Source organism: Mustela erminea, chromosome 1 (assembly GCF_009829155.1).
Source record: "Mustela erminea isolate mMusErm1 chromosome 1, mMusErm1.Pri, whole genome shotgun sequence".
NCBI lineage: Eukaryota > Metazoa > Chordata > Mammalia > Carnivora > Mustelidae > Mustela > Mustela erminea.
In genome coordinates this window covers 33,511,795-33,530,759 of record NC_045614.1, presented here as the reverse complement: position 1 = coordinate 33,530,759, position 18,965 = coordinate 33,511,795, and the positions used below count along the sequence as shown (strand labels likewise).

At 41.6% G+C, this 18,965-nt stretch overlaps 1 protein-coding gene across 19 annotated transcripts in view; it reads left to right on the top strand.

Annotated features, from left to right (window-relative positions):
* The window catches only part of MAGI1 (membrane associated guanylate kinase, WW and PDZ domain containing 1), a 631,665-nt gene that overhangs the window by 543,434 nt on the left and 69,266 nt on the right, over positions 1-18,965 (top strand). For all 19 annotated transcript variants that reach the window (XM_032359452.1, XM_032359374.1, XM_032359366.1 and 16 more), the window contains 5 exons: positions 1,389-1,446; positions 4,730-4,875; positions 7,165-7,257; positions 10,262-10,444; positions 11,006-11,626. In XM_032359452.1, the coding sequence (XP_032215343.1) occupies positions 1,389-1,446; positions 4,730-4,875; positions 7,165-7,257; positions 10,262-10,444; positions 11,006-11,626 (1,101 nt within the window). The remainder of the gene's footprint in view (positions 1-1,388; positions 1,447-4,729; positions 4,876-7,164; positions 7,258-10,261; positions 10,445-11,005; positions 11,627-18,965) is intronic.

Sequence of the window (18,965 nt, the reverse complement as noted above, 5' to 3'; positions counted from 1 at the left end):
AACTCAAAGACTTCTTTAAAACCTGCTAAGTGTTTAAGAAGAAAAAAAAAAAAAATTAGAAGAGAAGGGGGAAAACCTGTCTCTTTGTTTGCAAATAGATAACATGTGGAGCAAAAACCATGAAATTAATGTCTCTTGATATGCAGCCAAATCTGAGCAAAACATAAACTTTGAGTAATTAGCGTGTGTGTGTTTGGGTGCATGCGCGTGACTCCGTTTTCAGTATGGGACTGTTTGTGGCTCATATAAGCCCCGTGCCTTGAGGACAGAGTCATTCTTTGGAAATAGTGACCACTGGATTCCTTGAGTAAAAAAAAAAAAAGAATCTAGTATTTCAAAATAAGTGATATTTTAGGTGTCTGTACCATTCCGTTCATGTTTGTCTTCATAGCTGACTACTAGGAATAATGATTCACTTCGGAGTTTGGCATTACACAGGCTTGCCGAAACCGTGTATATATCTGAGTGGCTTTGAAATCAACTTGAGTAATTGCTGCTCTGCTTGAAAGAATTGCTTAGTGACACAAAACACAACCTGGTGGCTTCTTTCAGCAAGTCAGATTATCTGGGGCAATGGGCTTTTTCATAGTAGGTTTTTGTTATGGCAAAACTCACTATTAGCTAGTTAATAAAGTTCCAGCCTTTGTAGGAAACCTTATGGAGTTAAGTCCGGTAGAGCATGAGGCACACACATCCCACAGTGGCGTTTTACAGAAGCAGGAGAAAGGAATGTCAAGCTTCCACCTCAACTAGAGGGCGGGACCTGTGTTTCAGCTTTCCCAAGCATAGTGCTCCTGAAGGTGGGCCTGTTTGAATACAGCACTTGAGTGACGGATGCCTGCTATATGAAAGCTCAACTCCATCTTTTACTTAATTGGCAGTATTTTAATTAGAAACAAGGAGTTAATAAGATGCAAATTTCATTTTATTCCAGGGAGAGCAAAAGCAGCACTGTTGTATTGAAAATGAAAAGAAACATTAATTTTTCAGCCATTTTTGTTTGTATGGTAGGGTGGTCTAGAAATACAATGAGAAAATTGTAAATATTTAAGGTATAAGTCAGCCACTGAAGGCAAATTTTAACTATATTTCTATTAAAATCTCTTTAGTAGCTGATTCAGCACAAAGGCATCTGGGACTACATTTGATTAAGTTTTATTAGCTCGTGCAAAATACCAGTAAGGAATTGTTCCTCATGTAGACAAATACACTGTTAAATAAATATAAGACTGCCTTCTAGATTGTTGTTAGGATACATGGTTTTCATTGGATTTAAGGCATTTTTTTTTTTTTTTAGTCTTTCTCTTGTTGCCTCACTCAGTTGTTAAAAATCCTTAGGCTCTTGAAGAATATGCCCTTCCTGCTCTAAATGTTCCTTTATTTTTCAGAACTGCCTGCTGGTTGGGAAAAGATTGAAGACCCTGTCTATGGTATCTACTATGTAGAGTAAGTGGCTATTAATCTATATTTTAGTTTGTGCTCCTCTATAATTATGTATATTTATGCTGAACAGAGTCTGTCATTTTTATAAGGTACAAACTGATACTAATAACAACAACATAACAGTTTTATAATGAAAATATACATGCACATTATAGTGAATGAGAAAATATTCCACAAATCTGAAGAGAGTAAATCATATTCTAAAATTGATGAGGGCAAGATAGCTGTGTCTTTTGTTTACCGCTATCTTACCAGGGCCCAGCACTGTCCTGGCAGTGACTCACTAAGTATTAGTTGAATGAATGAATGAATGAATAAGAAAAGCAAACCAAATGGATAGGTGTTCTCTTCTGAAGTAACTGTTTGCCTACCTTTTGCCCTACCGAGGTCTGAACTTTTCAGTAATTACTTATTTATTCATTCAGACTTTCTAAAAGGGCCAGACACATCTTACTAATATACGAAATGTCACCAGAATGAAGAAGGTAATTCAGAACTGGCCCAAGCTGCAAGACCTTATATGCTGCTTCTTTTTTTTTTTTTTTAATTTTTTTATTTGGCAGAGAGATCACAGGTAGGCAGAGAGGCAGGCAGGGCAAGGGGGTGCAGACTCCCTGCTGAGCAGAGATCCCAATATGAGTCTCCATCCCAGGACCCTGAGATCATGACCTGAGCCAAAGGCAGAGGCTTAACCCACTGGGCCACCCAGGTGCCCCCCTTGTATGCTTCTTTGCCTCTCCCTTGCCAGAGGACCATCAATATAGCTCCTTTTTTCCATTTTTAGTCTCTTAAACCCTCAAGACCTCCATAGTATGTACCTTATTCTAGCACTGTCCACACACTTTGTCTATTCATTAGAACCATCTCTTATTAGGAGGTACTAAAAGAAGGGAAACCCAAGAGATTGGACATTGAAGCAGATAAACTCTATGTCACTTGCTCTGAGAGAGATGAGAAATAACTAATAAAAGATCCTTTGAAAGAAACAAATGCTATATAAATATTCTACCATCATAATCCTACCTGGTGCAATGAAGATAACTAGCGAGCTTTCTAGCCCTCATTCTTTTTGCAATGAAAAGTCATCTGATTATGCCCTGGCAATAAGAGCATATGATGGAAATTGTAAAATGCTCAGTATCTTATTATAAAAAAATTATGAGCTCAATATAGCAAGTGTCATTGGCCAGTACTAACATTGCTATCTCTGTACCTAACAGGAAGGATTTGGTGATTTGGGACATTAGAAAAGCAAGTTCCATTTCTTCTTTGATACTCAGAAAATAAAGTTCCATCGTGTACCCTGCAGATCATCTTTCTTTCAGATGTTTAGTGGGCTTTCTGTCTATCTGGGGTTTATTTGGAGTTCTCCCTCAACTTGTTTGTGCATTAAGAGAGAAGGGGAAGAGGCAGTAACAACTTTATAGGAAAAAGAGACCTGATATATATTTTTTTAAGATTTTATTTATTTATGGGGCACCTGGGTGGCTCAGTGGGTTAAAGCCTCTGCCTTCAGCTCAGGTCATAATCCCAGGATCCTGGCATTGAGCCCCGCATCGGGCTCTCTGCTCTGCGGGGAACCTGTTTCATCCTCTCTCTCTCTGCTTACTTATGATCTCTGTCTGTCAAATAAATAAATAAAATCTTAAAAAAAAAAAAAAGATTTTATTTATTTATTATTTATTTTAGAAAAATATTTTATTTATTTATTTGACAGAGAGAGAAATCACAAGTAGGCATAGCAGCAGGCAGAGAGAGGGGGAAGCAGGCTCCCGGCTGAGCTGAGAGCCCGATGCAGGGCTTGATCCCAGGACCCTGAGATCATGACCTGAGCTGAAGGCAGAGGCTTAACCCATTGAGCCACCCAGGCGCCCCAATAGACATGATTTGAGGGGAATATTGGTACTTTCCCATCTGGTCCCCGTCCCTGTGCCCTGTGTCTTAGCAGCTCTACCTGCCTGCTATGTTAAGCCATTTCTTAGCATGAAACTGCCTACAAGAGTTAGCAAGTAAGCAACTAGTCCTAGAAGTGAAAGGTAATTACCCTATTTGACAAGTCTGCCTTTAAGAAATATTTTGATTTCTGAATACTGTAATCACATAATAGGTATGTTCCCGAACCTCTAATGAAGTATGATTTTGGTGGAAAAAAGAAAGAATGTGTGTATGCTTGTGTGTGTACATTTGTGTAATTATATGTGTATATACATTAAGGCCATATCAAGAAAACCCTGTATGTACATGTATATGTATGTATGCATGTGTGTGTGTGCCTTTTTGTTTTGCCGTGGCCTTATGAGTTTTGGAGCCTTCTGTCATATCTGGGTCTTTGTCACTTTGAGCACATCACATTTGCTCAGGTTTGTGGCATTTGGAGTTTTTTTTGCCTAGGGCTTAGACTTTTAATCCTGACTCTATGTCTGTTGATCACAATAGTTGACAGATGTCGGTAGAGCCCTTCTTTGAACTTGCGATGAGTGCTTCTTTTTTTTTTTTTTTTTTTAAAGATTTTATTTATTTATTTGACAGAGAGAGATCACAAGTAGGCAGAGAGGCAGGCAGAGAGAGAGAGAGAGAGAGAGAGAGAGGGAAGCAGGCTCCCTGCTGAGCAGAGAGCCCGATGCGGGACTCGATCCCAGGACCCTGAGATCATGACCTGAGCCGAAGGCAATGGCTTAACCCACTGAGCCACCCAGGCGCCCACGATGAGTGCTTCTGTCCCTGTGAACTGCGGTAGGAAGTCACGCAGCCCTCTGGCTTTGCATGTTACACACAACATCGTATCTCTCTTTAATCTCATTTTTTAAAACCGTTCTAACAATCTACTTACTCTCTGTTGAATTAAAGCACCTCTCTCAGTAAGGTGCTTTCTTGGCTGTTTGGAAGAGTCAGTGGTTAAAATCTTGGGATTTGAAAGCAGGCAGACCTGAGCGTACATGCCTCATCCATGTTTACTAGCTATGTTACGTTCGGTGAGTTATTAACTGCTCGGGAATTTACTTTCCTTACCGGAAAAAGGGAATAACAATGGGACCTATCTTCTGGACTTTACTGAAGATTTTAAAATTTTTGCATGAAAAACAGGTAACATCAAAGCAGTCAGGATGTGGTAAGTATTCATGTCTTCTTCCTCGTCCTAACTACACCTGGACACAGGATGCTCAGCATCTCAGACCACCTCCTTTGCTCGGTTCTAATCAAGGGCCTTGGTCAGACAGGCATTTTGCTTGGCCAGACAGGCATTTTGCTTGTTTCCTAACCGAATACTGTCTGCCTCCCGCTGCAGCCACATTAACAGGAAGACACAGTATGAGAACCCGGTTCTAGAAGCCAAACGGAAGAAGCAGCTGGAGCAGCAGCAACCACCGCAGCCACCCCAGCAGCCCCAGCAGACCCAGCAGACCCAGCAGCCACCGCAGCCGCAGCCAGAAGGTCGGCTTTCCCCTGATTGTGTGGGCAGAGGAGCTTGGGGCAAAGCCTGGACGCTGACACCCCCGTGTGGTCAGAACCGGCTTCTGTGTTCATATCCTCCCACCTGGCGGCAGACCTGCTGTCCTGCAGGGGTGGAACAATAGAGCTTCTGCTGGAACTCTGCTGGCCCAGAACCCAGACCAGCTGGGGGTGCGGTGGGGGGAGTGGGGGTGGGGTGTGCAATCCCAAGCCCCTCCCCCGCCCCAGCTCTCCACTTTAATTTAGAAATAGGCTGTGGGCAAACTGGAGAACTTCCTGTTACCCCAGCATGTTTATAATACCAACTGGTCTGTAAAGCCAGACTGCTCTGAGCACTTTAGAAGGAGTTCCTGTGTCTGAAACGAGCTTCTAATCATAGGAACGTGACATGTAGGAGTCAGAAAAAGCTGGTAATTTGAAATGCTTTTTGAAAACTGTAAGTGAATTCATGTTCTTTACAAAAGTCTGAACAGTTCAAGAACGGAGAATATTGAGCTCTCCCTTGCTGGCTCGCATCCCATTCTCAGTGATAAACATAGTGCAGAATCTTTCTAGGATTGTACATAGATGCATATTTTAGCAAAGATCAGATCATAACTTATATGTATGGGTGCGCATGCATATATGTATATATATACACATATATATTAGCTTTGTGACCTCATGCTCTCATTTAAACTTATTTCTTATACATATTTCAAAGCTGGTTAATATAGACTTACCCTCTAATTTTTAGGGGTTGGATAATTTTCCATTTTATGAATCTCTCCACTTCATTTAGCCATCTTTTATTAATAGATCTGATTAACAGTCATCTGTTTATTAATAGGGTTTTTTAGTTTTTCATTGCAACCTTTTAAAATGATAGGCTTAATAACCCCTCAACATATAATGTGTAAATAGCAAACACATGAAAATCAAATATAGTACTTTTCTTATTATAATATTGAATATAATAAATATAGACCATAGAGTAGAAGTCGGTAAACCTTTTCTTTCAGTGGCCAGCTAGTGGTTATTTTAGTGGATATGCTGTTCATGCAGTCTTTATTATAGCTGTTCATCTCTGCCCTTACGGTGTGAAAGAGTTTCTATACCCAATATGCAAATGAATTGTTGCAGCTGTGTTCCAGTGAAACGTTATATATGAACACTGAAATCTGCATTTCATGTAATTTTCATGTGTTACAAAGTATTTCCCATTTTAATTTTTTTCAACCATTTAAAAATAGAAAAAACCATCCTTGGCTTGAAATTTGTATACAAATAGACGTTAAGGCCAGTTCGGCCTCTGAGCCCTAGGTGGGCAACCACTGCCATAGGTTGTATGTTACTGTTCTGTTTTTTGTTCTTTTTGTTTTTTTAAGTAAGTTCTCCATCCAACATAGGACTCATGATTCTGAGATCAGGAGTTCCATGATATGCCAACTGAGCCAGCCAGGCCCCCTCTAGAGTGCGTTTGGATAGAGTGTGTATGTGTATCTGTGTGTGAGTGTGTGTGTGTATGCACCTATGGAAAAGTTCTCCTTTCTACCTGCATTTCTTTTCTATTAAGAAAAAAAATCTTAAAATATATATATATTTTTCCGAGCTGGTAAAACTTTGTGGTGTTAGAAAGTGCTGCTTAGAGAATGGGAGCATACTGTTGAATGTATTAGCTTGGCTGGAAAGTGACTGTGTACCTCTCAAGAGTCACTCACAGTGAGGTATCTCTGGGCCTCCAAGGGGACTAGGAGCACAGTTAGGACACAGGAGTGTTGGCGAGGGGTCCCACTAGGGTTTGAGAGACGATGGAGGACAGCACCTCGGGCAGCTGCTGAAATCACCTTTACCACCTCAGATGAGCAGACGCTCAGCAGGTGTCTCAATACCATTAGAGAAGTTTTTCCATTATTGGGCCGGCGTCAGTTGATTGTGTATATTTCCCGATACTTTTTATTTGGTCTCACTTTGGACTCTCCAGCCAGAGAGAACTGAAGTTTTATTGTTCATATCACAATACCTCTTTTCTCAAAGGTCTTAGGAGAGACAAAGTTCTTACCAGAGAGACAGACAATCAACGGCCTTAAGAGAGAGAGACAGACAGTTACACACACAGAGAATCTTGATGTCCTTAACAAAAAGTGGGGACAGATGTGCGTTTCTTTTCAATCTGAGCTCTCTGTGCCTGGTTTTATCGGTTTGGGTAGTTGTATAATTCAGAAGGTGAGTCCCGAGTGAGTTGATTAGCAGCTTGAAGGAAAAACAGAACATTGTTTCTTTTTCTTATAGAATGGACAGAAGATCATTCATCGCTTGTGCCTCCTGTCATTCCAAACCACCCTCCAAGCAATCCGGAGCCGGCCAGAGAAGCTCCACTTCAGGGTAAAGTTGTTTTTATAACGGCTAGATGTTGAGCTTAAAAATTGAAAAAATAAAATAAAATAAAATAAAATAAAATAAAGGAACTTGTAACTCCCACGTCATTTCTTTGATAGTGAAAACCGTAAGGTTAGAAATTCTGCATGTATTGTTAATCAGACTTGTCGAGAAGATGAGGAACTTTTTTCGTCTAAATTTTTGCAGCTAATTATAATGCTCTGAAAATGATGACAAATTGCCATTAGGGTTTCTGAGCTTCGGCACGGTTGAAATGAGTTGGTGTCATTCTGGTTCTAAATGCTTATCCCCTATTCTTGGTGCAATTTGGTATTTATGCGTCTTGTATAATGTTTCATTGGGTCCCACTAATTTACATTCACAAATCGTAGGAGCCCCTAGAGAGGTTCATTTTTTTTTTTTAAGTTTTTATTTATTTATTTGACAGAGAGAGACACAGCGAGAGAGGGAACACAGCAGGGGGAGTGGGAGAGGGAGGAACAGGCTTCCCACCGAGCAGGGAGCCTGATGCAGGGCTCTATCCCAGGACCCGGGGATCATGACCTGAGCTGAAAGCAGAGGCTTTAACCCACTGAGCCACCCAGGTGCCCCCACACGAGTACTTTTAAAACATGAGCTGCTGTTCAGGTGATTTTCGTACATAACAAGATGGTACAACCGGTGACTTGTCCGCAGACAAGTCTGAGAAAATGACATGTACCACAGGGCTGCAGCAGAGAGCTCCAAATGCCACGGCTGGTGGGAGAAGACTGCTTCTCTCCCGAAGCTCCGTTATTGGATGACCCACCCACATGTGAGACGTAATAAACCGTGTGTGAATGTGAAACCCTGTGATCGTCCCTCCCTAGGGAAGCATTGAGAAAGGAAGTCAGCGGTGTCATTTCCAAGCGCTGCTCGTGTCTCTATTAAGCTGGAAACCTTCTAAGTTCAAAATATGCTAATGGCTTTTAAAAAAAAAAATTCATTCAGTTAAACTGCCAGGCACATTTTCTTCACATTTGCTAACTTTGCCTATAATAAGGGTGAGAAGCTTAAACACCCCACCACCTCTTCCCGCCTTCTCAAAGACACGTTCCATCGGCTTTCTTTGTGCTGTTGTGCATTCATTCATTGATTCAGCGCAGATGTTTGGAGCACGGGAAGTGAATCGGGCAGTATTCTACATGCGGGGTGTGCAAGCAGAAATCCTCTGGAGCTTACAGGGCTGGGGTGTGTGTGTACTCACCTGCAGGGCCCTTTGTGCACGGGGATGGGCGAGAATGAGCGAGAATGAGATCACCAAACCGATAGATACAATGTCTACCGTGTGGGATGGTGGTAAATGCGAAGGACAGAGATAAAGCAGGAAAGGGGGATGGGGAATGTCGGAGGAGGTATCGCAGTTTTTAATAAGGTGGTCAGAGGACGTAAGCCTCACTGAGAAGGTGTCTCTGCGTAACTGAAATGCGTTTCCCTTCATGCTCTCCAAACTCCCTAAGGATGTAGCTGTTCCCACACACCCAGTCCTCAATTTTCCATGACAATCGCCGTAGCAGCGGCCTCCCCACAAGCCCCCAGTGCACTTGACACCACTTTTCTGGTGCCTCCGCGGACGACCTTGCATGGAGAAGGCTTCAGCCTTGCCTTTCGTTAGCCACAGGGACAGGGCTGTGCTTTGTCACCTCCCAACCAGCCTTGGGACTGCTGTAGTGACGGGGAGGTTCGTGAGCAGAGCCGTGACTCTGGGCAATTTAAAAGAGCCTTTTTAAAAGCCGGGAACTTTTGAAATATGCAATTAAAACTTGTATGTGTGCCCAGAGACCTTTTGAAAAAGGCCTTTTCGCTATAGCTAACCAAAAATAACTTTCTTTCCTGGGTGCCAGGCTCTGGTGCAGGAGTATATGGAGACTTTTCCTCCTGGGTGTTTTGTTTTTGTTTGGATAACACTTTTGGATAGAAAAGAAACAGGACAGATGGGGAGGCTACAGCAGGCAGAGGGCAGGAGATGGGAAGTCTAATTAGGAGAGTTTAAAAAGTCTAAACATGAAATTATGTCCACTGTTTGGGATATCCAGAGAAATTCCAGTAAGTTCCTCAATGAGAAATGCCTAACCAAACCAATAATAAAATTTGTTTTGTGTACAAAATGTTACTGTGTGTATCATCAGGGAAACTCACTAAAACCATATGTAGTGTGTTTGGAAGTTATTTAGCTGTATAGCTATTAATTTATTTTAGATGAGACAACTGAATTCGGACGTGTATAGCTGTTGTTAGTAACTAATTTATTCAGTTTAGATGTTTTGGATTTTTAAAGAAATATTTTAAGCCACGTGTCCTAAACTTCTTCAAACAATAAATTTTAGTAGTGGACATGTCTGGGCTCGTTTATGAATTGTTAAAAGATGAAAATTAATAGGAAAAATGACTTAAATTTAGAATTCAATTCAAAGTAATGACTCTTCTCATTTGAAAGTAGTGATTCTATGTTTTTATCAATCATTCTTTGTGACCGTATGTTTCCCAGTATTTTCTATGTATTTTCAGAATGTGTTTTCTGTTTGATTAGATAACAAGAGTTTTTGCTGTATTGGTTTGACAAGTAGAAGCCAAGCCCAAGGCAATACATTGGAGGTTGTACTTCAAAATAGAAACTATAGCAAAACAGAAGATGCAAAGATCTATTTCATCTTGTATTAATAACTTGTGGCAGCGCGATTGCTGTCAAACTACATGAACTGAAATCAAGAAGTGTTTCAGAGGATGGACACCAGTTCCATTCTTTTCTGTTTTCCTTTGGGTCTCTATGCTGAAACCCTATAGGTACCATATCTCCCTTCTTAAACAAAGGGGTCTGGGACCCCTCTTATTACTATAATCAAGAGAGGACTTTCCTAAGACACCTGAAGCACAGGAGCTCAGACCGTGATCCTTAAGTTGTGTCAGTGCTTACTGAAGTCATCTTTTCACTCGTAGTGACATTCCTTATACTCTTCTTGTTTTCATCCAGGCAAACCCTTTTTTACACGAAACCCTTCTGAGTTGAAAGGCAAGTTCATTCACACGAAGCTGCGGAAAAGCAGTCGTGGGTTTGGCTTCACGGTCGTGGGAGGGGATGAACCTGATGAGTTTCTGCAGATCAAGAGCTTGGTCCTGGATGGTCCTGCCGCACTGGACGGCAAGATGGAAACAGGTAGAGAAACCACGTGGCCCTCGCATTTCCTGTGCGGTGAGATTGCCACCCAGCCCCCGAACAAGAGAAAACAGCATCACGATTGCATGGCTTTATAAATGGTTTTTTAAAACACTGTGAGTCCGCAAGATCTCTCCACTAGAGAAATGCGGTCCCTGGTAGAGATGCAGAACTTTGAAGCCATTTGAAATTTGGGGCACTGTTAGGGTGCTATTGAATATAGTAAAACGGTTATTTACTAAAAAATTAGATCTGTCTGAATAGAAGAATTCTAATCTTGGATTTCTGCAGTAAGAATTTTTTTAAAGAAGAAATCACAGTGTTGTTTCAATGATCATTATATTCTCATTAGCACGGAAGACACTAGACGCTACAAGAATGTCTTATTAGCAGTCAAAAGAAATAATAGAAGCAGTCTCTTTGTGCCCTGTGATGCCACCCCCAAATTCCTTTTAGTTCAGCTTCCTATTGGTAGGATCTTATATTATAATGTTGATAGAACTTTTCTTGGCTATCTTTTTTTTTTTTTTTTTTTAACCCGGAAACTCTTCTCTTTTGCAGGAGATGTCATTGTCAGCGTGAATGACACCTGTGTTTTGGGACACACACATGCACAAGTTGTGAAAATCTTCCAGTCCATTCCCATCGGTGCCAGCGTGGACCTTGAACTCTGCCGAGGTTACCCGTTGCCTTTTGACCCAGATGACCCCAATACGAGTTTAGTGACCTCGGTGGCCATTTTGGATAAAGAACCAATTATTGTGAATGGGCAGGAGACCTATGATTCGCCAGCCAGCCACAGCAGTAAAACAGGCAAAGTCAATGGCATGAAGGACGCCAGGCCCAGCAGCCCTGCTGATGTGGCTTCAAACGGTTCCCATGGTTACCCCAATGACACTGTCTCTTTGGCTTCCTCCATAGCCACTCAGCCGGAACTCATAACTGTTCATATAGTCAAAGGGCCAATGGGCTTTGGCTTTACTATCGCAGACAGCCCTGGTGGCGGGGGCCAAAGAGTGAAACAGATTGTGGACAGTCCACGGTGCCGTGGCCTGAAAGAAGGGGATCTTATAGTGGAAGTTAATAAGAAGAATGTGCAGGCTCTAACCCACAACCAAGTCGTGGATATGCTGATCGAATGTCCGAAGGGAAGTGAGGTCACGTTGTTGGTGCAACGAGGAGGTATGTATGTTTCTTTTGTTCTATGATTTGTCTTTTTTTTTTAACCCAGGATCGGTTGTTTAATTTACCAGTCCTCAGGTGACTTTGGGGGGCTTTTTAAATGTCTACTCTTTAAGATCATTTTTATTTAAGTATTGGAAATGTATTCAAAATACCTCCTAATTCTGCCAAATAATAACCTCTATAGAATAAAGGTTGTATTTGTATATTATGCTATGCGCATACAGTTAGAGTGAAACTTTTAAATGTAAATCACATTGTGCTTTTAAAAAATCATTAATATTTTTATTTCTGTACTTATTCTTCTGAACCTGGCCTGCACAGTGTGCATGCAAAATGTAGCTCTTGGTAACTCTTCCAACCTCATCTCACAGTCCTCTCCCCTCGTCACTGTGCTCTAGCCACCTGGCTTCTTTTCCAGTGTCTTTAGTGTTCCAAGCCCTGGGTGTCTCAGGGCCTTTGCACGTCCTGTTCCCTCTCCTTGGTATGCTCTTTCCCCAGCTATTCACTTGGCTGGCTCAATCTCACTCAAGTCTCCTCCTGTGAGAGGGCTTCTTTGATTACTTATTTAAAGTAGTCCCCTTCCCCCCTCTGTCAAATAAATACATAAAATCTTAAAGAAAAAGAAGAATAAAGTAGTCCCCCAGGGTGCCTAGATGGCTCAGCTGGTTAAGCTTCTGACTTTAGCTCAGGTCATGATCTCAGAGTTCTGGGATTGAGCCCCACATCAGGCTCCCTTCTCGGCAGGGAGTCTGCTTGTTTCTCTTCCTCTTGCTCTGCCCCACTCCCTGCTAGTGCTCTCTCTGTCTCTCAGAGAAATAAAGAAAACCTTTATTATTTTTATAAATTTTTAAAAATAAATAGTAATAATAAAATATATAATAAATAATATAACACATAAAAGTAATAAATAAATAAACAAAAAGTAGGCCCCCAGTTCCTTGTAATCTTTACTGCAGCACCCCATGTTTTCCTAGCCTTTATCACCTCATTTTTATTATCATCACAATTCATTGTTTTGTGTATTTAGTTATTTTTCTTTGTTGTTCTTTTTAACTAGAATATAAGATCCATAAAGCAGGGCTTATATCATAGGCTCATGTCTACATGTTGACAGTTGTATCCCAGCATTTAACACAATACTTGACTCGTGCTAGACATTCATGAATGAAAAGAGATTGAGTGAATGAATGAATAAGTGAATGGGTGTGCGATTATTTATACTTGGTAGGAATGACAGCTCTCCACCAATCATTTGAAAAACATATCTCAGCATACCCATATTTTAATGAAGTAGTGAAGGATCTCAGAGAAATCTGTTCTAAATCTTGAGACATTAGACTTTCTTCTTTCTGCTGCCTGTATCCCCTACCTCTGCCCCACCAAGAACTCCCAGGACCTCGCACTGAGGAATAGTTTCTACACTATCGAAATGTCTTGCTCCTGGATATGTACTTGTGACTAGTGCTGATTGATCACCTCACACCATGGGCCTGAGATTGGTTGTCTTTGCCAACATGATTTGCTTCATACATAGCATACTCTGGCCTTCTGAGAAGAGATCAGGGACTAGACTTTTTTTTCTTCTTGGTTCCATTACAACAGAGGAGCTCACGTGTGTCACGGCAGCTGTGTTCTCATGCTCTCATGAAGTTCTGTGGTCAGAATGACTGGGCTTGTTGGAAGAAAATCCAAAATTCAGAGCAACTGTCTCTGTGAACTGAGATGCTCAGCCAACCCTTCTTCAACAGTTATAAAAGCCACTGAGCAGATTTAATTTTTTAACCTGTTCTCTTTAGCAACGCCATTCTTAACTCTCTGCTTGTACCTAGATCACATGACTGCACAGATCCTTGTTTTTTCAGCATTGATTGAAATGTAGTAGAAAGTGACTTGAGCTTCAGAATGATGAAGTAATGGTGATGATGATGATGATGGTGGTGGTGCTGGTTGTGATGGTAATGATGGTAGTGGTTGATGGTAATTGTGGTGGTGGTGGTGATGGTAATGATGGTGGTGGGTGATGATGGTGATGATGATGATGATAATGATGATGACAATGACAATACCTGATACTTAAGGATAATCCGGCAATTCACAAAGTACTTTTCATACCAGCATATGCCTTTCTTCTCACTCTTATCATGTCCTTGAAAGGTAGGACGCTGCCAGCCCATAACATGACTGAGAAGTTCAGCTGAAATCTATGGTTTTCAGTTCTGTGCTCTGTCCGACTTAACTCTGCATCACGTTAGTTTTTGCATTATTGCTGATTTCTGTGGCCAGCAACTTGAAAACGTAAATGGTTCTTGGTCCATCAGGGCCAAATCTGATTTAGCCACTGCTCATCTAATGGTCACAAACCATACTGCTCTCCTACCTGATTTATTTGCTCCTTCATTTCATCTGTCATTTCATTCTTTTTTATTAGAGTCACTGTAAGGAGACCAAAAAAATAAAATAAAATAAAGTTTCTTTACAGCCTACTAACTTACCACAGTTAGTGGAACCATTTCATAATGAACATGTCCAGACTACCAAACAACTGATTATAGAAACATACCCCTTGGTTTCAAATGTGTTTTCATTCTCTCTTCTTAATTTCTAAGACCTTTTTGTTAATGCCATTACATTTTATAAACTGAAATTAACATGGAAAGAACCAGAATATATTGCCACATTAGTCAACATCTACATAGTTTATTCCAGAACCTGAGTAATTTAAAATCACTATAACATCAGCAGTCTTTAAAATACACCATATGCCTTGTGTTTGATTTATGTGTTGGATAGAAAGTTTGCACATCTACATTTGGCAGGCTAGCACCAGCGACTATTAATCTTTCTAGGAAGCATATAAATATATTTGTTTCTGCCATATATTAGTTATTGGAACTCGGGCTGACATTTTAATCATCACCCCTGTATGGTGGGGCTGTAAATGAGGAGGTTTGGTGAAGCAACAAAGACAGCGTCTAGGTTGAATGAGAAAGTAAACGGCCACTTTGCCAATTCTTTCTAATGAATCTCATTTCTGTCAAAGCTCCTAGTAAACAGGTTGATAAACTCGTGATTCTTGTGAGTCTTGGGAATTCAAATCTTGAGGATGAGGCTTTCCATGCTTTAAAGAACTGGCCTTATCTACTTTGGGACAGAATGAGCTACATTTATATTTTATATTCATTCTCAGTCTCCTCATTTTTGAGATCTCTTCCTGTTAATATTGGGGACATTTTGAGCTTTGGTGTTTTTTTTTTTTTCGCCAAGCTGGAAATCAAGCAGAAGTTGGAATATCTTTTGTCAATTTCTGGACAGTTTTCCTGGACCAGGCATGGAGTTGGTGGGAAGTGCCCATCCACACGACCCAGCAGCTGGGACCATTACTGATTTATTTACAGGTCTCTTCTCTGTAAACATCCCCTTGTCTACTGGTCTGTCAGTGACATCATTTGTGGGACAGTGCCTTCTTCTGAAGCCTGGCTCCCCATCTTTCCATGGCACTTCCCTTTCCTCCTCCCTCTGCCATGCAACCAGGAGAATGCTTTTTATTTATTTTATCTTTACCTAGTATTTGCATACAGAGAGCCTGTCGTCTGACACCAGTGTGAATCTAGAGACTTTTTTTGAGATGTTGGAAATTTATGCTAGAAGGTGATTACTATTTAAAAAAAAACATATAGGGGCGCCTGGGTGGCTCAGTGGGTTAAGCCGCTGCCTTCGGCTCAGGTCTTGATCTCAGGGTCCTGGGATCGAGTCCCGCATCGGGCTCTCTGCTCAGCAGGAAGCCTGCTTCCCTCTCTCTCTCTACCTGCCTCTCCATCTACTTGTGATCTCTCTCTGTCAAATAAATAAATAAAATCTTTAAAAAAAAAAAATATATATATATATATATATATATATATTTTTAAATTTATAGAAAATAGTTTGTCCTGTAAAAGTTTTTGTTTGGTTTTGCTTTGCTTTTTTAAAAAAAGAGATATTATATATAACAGAACTTTGGCCTCTCTGTGTATTTTGTATCTTTGGGTAATTCACACCAATACGTAGGTGAAACAGTCTTTAAGATGTAATATTGGGTCGAGTCAGAATATTGTGTTTCAAGATTTGGCAAAACTTTGGGAAGGTGGAGAACGCAAGTTTTGCTTTTGAGAGTAAGTGTGTATTGAAAAGAAGGCTGACCTGGGGGTATAGGAACCCACCATTAGTTCCCCCTCTGCTCCTAGCTGTTCTGCACCTCTGGCCAGGTTCCTGCTCCTGCTCGGAAACTCATTTCCTTATCAACAAAATGGAGCTAGAGCAGCTGAGCTAGATTCTGAGCTAGATCAGCCTCAGAGCAAGCTTTTTTGGCTCCACCTTTATGCCCCAAATGGTGTCCTTGATGTGTTTTAAAAAAAAAATTCAACTGAGCCTCTCTCTCTCTGTCTGCCTCTCTGCCTACTTATGATCTCTGTCAAATAAATAAATAAATAAATAAAAATTTAAAAAGGGAGCATCTGGGTGACTCAGTGGGTAAAGCCTCTGCCTTCGAGGCTCAGGTTATGGTCTCAGGGTCCTGGGATCGAGCCCCGCATTGAACTCTCTGCTCAGATGGGAGCCTGTTTTTCCCCGCAACCCCACGCCCCCGCCTGTCTGTCTGCCTACCTGTGATCTCTTTCTCTCTGTGTCAAATAAGTAAATAAATAAATAAATAAAATTTTAAAAATTCAACTGAGTAAATTTTAAAGATTGTACTGGCTCTTTCTAGTGATTCGTGAATCACGCAGCATCCCACCTAGCCGAGAGAAAGGAGCTCTGAGGAGCTGTACTTTTGCATGTAGAAAAGTGTAGTTATACAGGCAAAGAACAGGTTGGCTGTGGTAAGGTCACCTTCCTTTAGGGGAAGGCAGGTGTGTGTCAGGCAGGTGACCTCAGGTGACCAGGTAATTCCATATGGAATGGTTGAAGATTTCATTCCTGGAAGAGGCCCAAATGGTAGCTGAGTATTAGGTCTCAGTTTGGTGATATGGTGCGTAGCATATGTGACTCCATGTTGGGCCTGTTGTCTCATTTTTAACAATCCTCCCCCTTTTAATCAGACTCTCAGCCTGAGAGATGGAACCAAAATTTTAAGGCATTAGCCCCACTCCCAGCGACTGCTCTGGGGTTCTCATAGTTTTTGCTAAATCTCTCTGTGGTATTCACAGGTCACATCTTGAGATGCACTTTTTTTAAGTCAGTCATTCTCTTCATTCTTTTTCTGACATTCTGATCTTGGAAGATCATTTGCTTTCTGGTTAGCAGCTGCAAATGTGCATATAAAGCGTTTGAGAGAACATAATGCACCGGGGAGTCTATTAGGATTATTATAAAGAGGATAATCAGCCATGTCTGGAATGTACTTCAGAGTCATGGAACCCAAGACCCAGACCAGTCAGAATCAAGTAAGTCAAGATCCCATTGAAGAAGAGGGGTTGCTTTTCCAGGCCAACTGGCTTATTTGGCGATAACCCAGAAGTGTGAATCCAAGTGCAGCAAGTAGTATTGGCCATAGGACAGACACCTCCTTGCTCGGCTAAATGCTCGTCAAGGGCTATTCTATTACCAAGCACAGCTCTGGCTAGAGAGTCTAGGAATTTTGGTTGGGCAGCTGTTGCTTTAGCAGTGGGTTCTGTAAGACTGTCGAGTTAAGGAGAGGGTTGGGGCGCCTGAGTGGCTCAGTGGATTAAAGCCTCTGCCTTCAGCTCAGGTCATGATCCCAGGGTCCTGGGATCAAGCCCCACATCAGGCTCTCTGCTCAGTGGCCAGCCTGCTTCCCCCCTCTCACTCTGCCTGCCTCTCTGCCTACTTGTGATCTCTGTCTGTCCAATAAATAAATAAAATCTTTAAAAAAAAAAAAAAAGAGTTAAGGAAAGGGTCATGATCCTAGCCTCAGGGTATTTCCTTCTGGCCAGGAGCAGTGATCTTCCAAAGGAAGCTGATCTTCAATCTTGAGTGTCTAAGTAGTGATTCCTGTTTTCTCCCTTTTAACTGTTTTTAACAGATCTATAGAGAAAAGAGCACGAGATTCTAGAGCCAGATGATGCAAGTTTAAATCCCAGGTCCTACTTTTATTTGTTTTGTGACCTTAGGCAAGTCATCTGACACACACACACCCCCCAAAAAAGGGAATAATACTACTTAATTTGCATGTGCATGACGGAGGTAAAATAAGAACGCATTTGTGCTAACTGCGGGCCTAGAAGTAATCACAATAAATCAGTCGTGTTTTACTGGTACTACCTAGTATCAGAAGCAACTGGGTAGGGCTGGCTTTTTATTTTAAAAAAAGGGGGTGGGGTGGGGTGTGGCCAGGTGGGTGGCTCAGTCAGGTAAGCATTCTGCTCTTGATTTCAGCTCAGGTCAGGATCTCAGGGTTGTGAGACTGAGCCCCACATCAGGCTCTATGCTCAGTGGGGAGTCTACTTGCCATCTCTCTCTCTCCCTCTCCCTCTGGCCCTCCCCCGGCTCATGCTCCCTCTCTCTTTACCTCTCGCTCTCAAATAAATAAAATAAAATCTTTTAAAAAAGAGCTCTACCCAGATGTACAGTGTATTAATGATGGTGCGTGGCCTCCAGACATCTTGTATTTTTGTAGACGTTACAGGGTGATTCTGATGTACAAGTGTTGCAACCATTCTTAGGCTCCTGCCCTCATGGCCCTTTCCCATTTAGATACTATAACGTCCACCTTGGAGGATAATCGGGTTATAAAGTTAAACAGCTACTTTCACTTCTGAATAATCCTCTTCTTTGAAAGTTTACTTTAGAAGCAACGGGTTGCTCCATCTTTCCTAAGGTCCCTCTCACTCAGCTTCATAGTCACACCTCATACCTTTAGAAACATGATAAAGAGACGTTAAAAGCCAAAAACTGGGTATGGAAGCGGCAGCGGTAAAGGTAAGGATCGCATTCCTGCTCTCACTGATCGAGCACGTGCCTGCGCCAGCCGTCCGTGTTACCATGGTGTAGACACACACTTCAATAAGACCTCACTGCACCCCGTCATTGTGACTGCCTTGCACAGCATTTGGTTTGCATTGTGATTCTGAGTAGCGTCCTCTGGGAAATGAAGACAGTGATTGCTACCCCCTACCTACACTAGGAAAACAAATGAAGAAATTATTTTTGCTTTCAGTGTTGCAGTGCCACAGCTAAATTGGCTTCATAGAAAGCAAAGGGGACATTTCTGGTTTGGTTGCGGAAGTTATGTATAAGACTCTTCCTTACGGGATGCCTGGGTGGCTCAGTCGTTAAGCATCTGCCTTTGGATCAGGTCATATTTGCAGGGTGTTGAATCGAGCCCCATGTTAGGCTCCCTGCT